Raw genomic sequence first — 2,044 nt, forward strand, 5'->3', positions numbered from 1 at the left:
CCGTGTTGATCGACTGACCTACTCACCAGTTGCAAAACATCCAATTGCCGAATCAGCAATAGTCAGCAAGAATCGTCGATACCTTCCCCTTCCCCATCCAATTCCCAGTAAGTTACATGTATGTAAATTAAAATTAATAAAGTTACTCCGATTTTGACCACAGAAGAAGCAAGTGTCGATTTCCTTTGTGTCCGAACCCTATTGTTTTTTAACTCGCGCGCGATGATTACTTTGCGTACTAATCATCGGTCAGGGTTCATCCTGCGTTCGGGTCAGGGTTCATCCTGCGTTCGGGTCGGGGTTCATCCTGCGTTCGGGATTGTTCGTGCGCGTCGGTGGTGTGACTATGCAGTAGGTGTGGTTTCTAAAGCCTTCACACACACTCTCGCGCCCTGTGTCTCGTGTGTTGAGTGTGTTGGTGTCGAACAGATATCGTAGATCGCGCATTCTGGGAACAAAACGTCCATAATAATTGATGGCGCCTAGGAATGATCTGACTTCGGATTGGTCTATTGGCTCGGGAAGCTTCAAAATTGCTTCAATCTTCTCCGGATCGAGACGTAATCCGCGACTGTCGATGATGTGGCCTAAATATTTTATCTGCTGGACTCTGAAGGAACACTTTTCAGTACGCAAAGTAAAACCGTATTCCTCAATTCGCTTAAGGACTTCTACTACGGTTGCGTCATGTTCCGCTTCGGTTTGCCCACCGATAATGATGTCGTCCAAATATACGGATACACCTTTTATGCCAGCCAACATTACATCCATCAGCTGTTGAAATGCTGTGGGGGCCACTTTAATTCCGGGTGGTAGACGATTATACGTATATAGACCTCTATGCGTGTTGATGGTGAGCAAGGCTCTATACTTTGGCTCTATTTCCACTTGCAAAAACGCATCCGTCAGGTCTATTTTGGTGAAAATCTTGCAGTTTGCCAACCGTGCAAAAATATCCTCAGGAAGAGGTAGCGGATAATCATAAGGTTGTAAAGCTGCATTAAGTCCGGTGGAATAATCTCCACAAATCCGGACAAGGCCATTTGCTTTGCGTACCACAACCACTGGGGCAGCCCATTCTGATGAAGTAACCGGCGTAATAACGTTCAGTCTCTCAAGCCGATCCAATTCCTGATTCACGGTATCCTCCATCGCATATGCCACCGGCCGCTTGTGTTTAAAAACTGGTTGCACGTTGTCTCGCAATACAAACTTAATAGATGCCTTCGTACAAAGACCGGTGCCGGAAAAAAAACATTAGGAAAACGATGCTGAAACGACTTTTGGTGCAACGTTGAAACAGCTACTTGGTTGCAAAAGGAATCCATCGGCACCGCCCACAAGGAAAAGGCATCAAGCAAATCAGCACCCAGAAGCGCTAAATCAGACGGTACTACGACAATCGTTGCTTCCGTTGCGCGCTCTCCTAAATTCACTGTACATTTAAATTCTCCCAAGAGTTGTAAAATGTCACCAGACGCGTCCCGTGCGATGACACTTGGTACGGATAACTTGGGACTTCCAATGCGCTCCCAAATCGTGCGATGTATAATAGTGATGTCCGATGCCGTGATCTTTATGGGTACACCTTCAATAGAGATCGTTACAAATCTACGTAACTTCCGCACGTTGCGCACATTTACAGTGACCACTCTAACACCCGATCGCGAAATACTCTTCTGCCTAAACTATTTACGACCGCGAGACCACCTTGCCGCACTGGCACAGAACCCGTCCATGTGCCCTAACTTGTTACATCGGTTACAATGATGATTCTTCTTAGTGCATATTCTGGCATGATGTCCTTCGCCGCATAACCAACACACGATGCGCCGCTCATTTTGTTGACCATTTGTTCCGTTATTGGACTCACCACTTTGTTTTTTCTGCTGAGACGTGCCAGGGTGATGAGAACGATTCGCTCCGGATTTGATGGCACACACCTTCTCACTGGATTCTGTGGCGATCATCGCACTGTCGGTTTTAACGCGTACCAGCCGCTGACACACTGCTGCAAGCTGCTCGAAAGTTACGTCACTGCGGT

At 47.0% G+C, this 2,044-nt stretch overlaps 1 protein-coding gene across 1 annotated transcript; it reads right to left on the bottom strand.

Moving 5' to 3' along the window:
* Positions 1-220: 220 nt before the first annotated feature.
* Positions 221-1,248, bottom strand: LOC125767465 (uncharacterized protein K02A2.6-like; the record flags this gene model as incomplete). Its single annotated transcript, XM_049434069.1, has 1 exon — positions 221-1,248. A coding segment is annotated over one exon (969 nt), but the record flags the coding sequence as incomplete, so codon positions are not given.
* Positions 1,249-2,044: the final 796 nt, after the last annotated feature.

This window comes from Anopheles funestus, chromosome 3RL (genome assembly GCF_943734845.2).
Source record: "Anopheles funestus chromosome 3RL, idAnoFuneDA-416_04, whole genome shotgun sequence".
NCBI lineage: Eukaryota > Metazoa > Arthropoda > Insecta > Diptera > Culicidae > Anopheles > Anopheles funestus.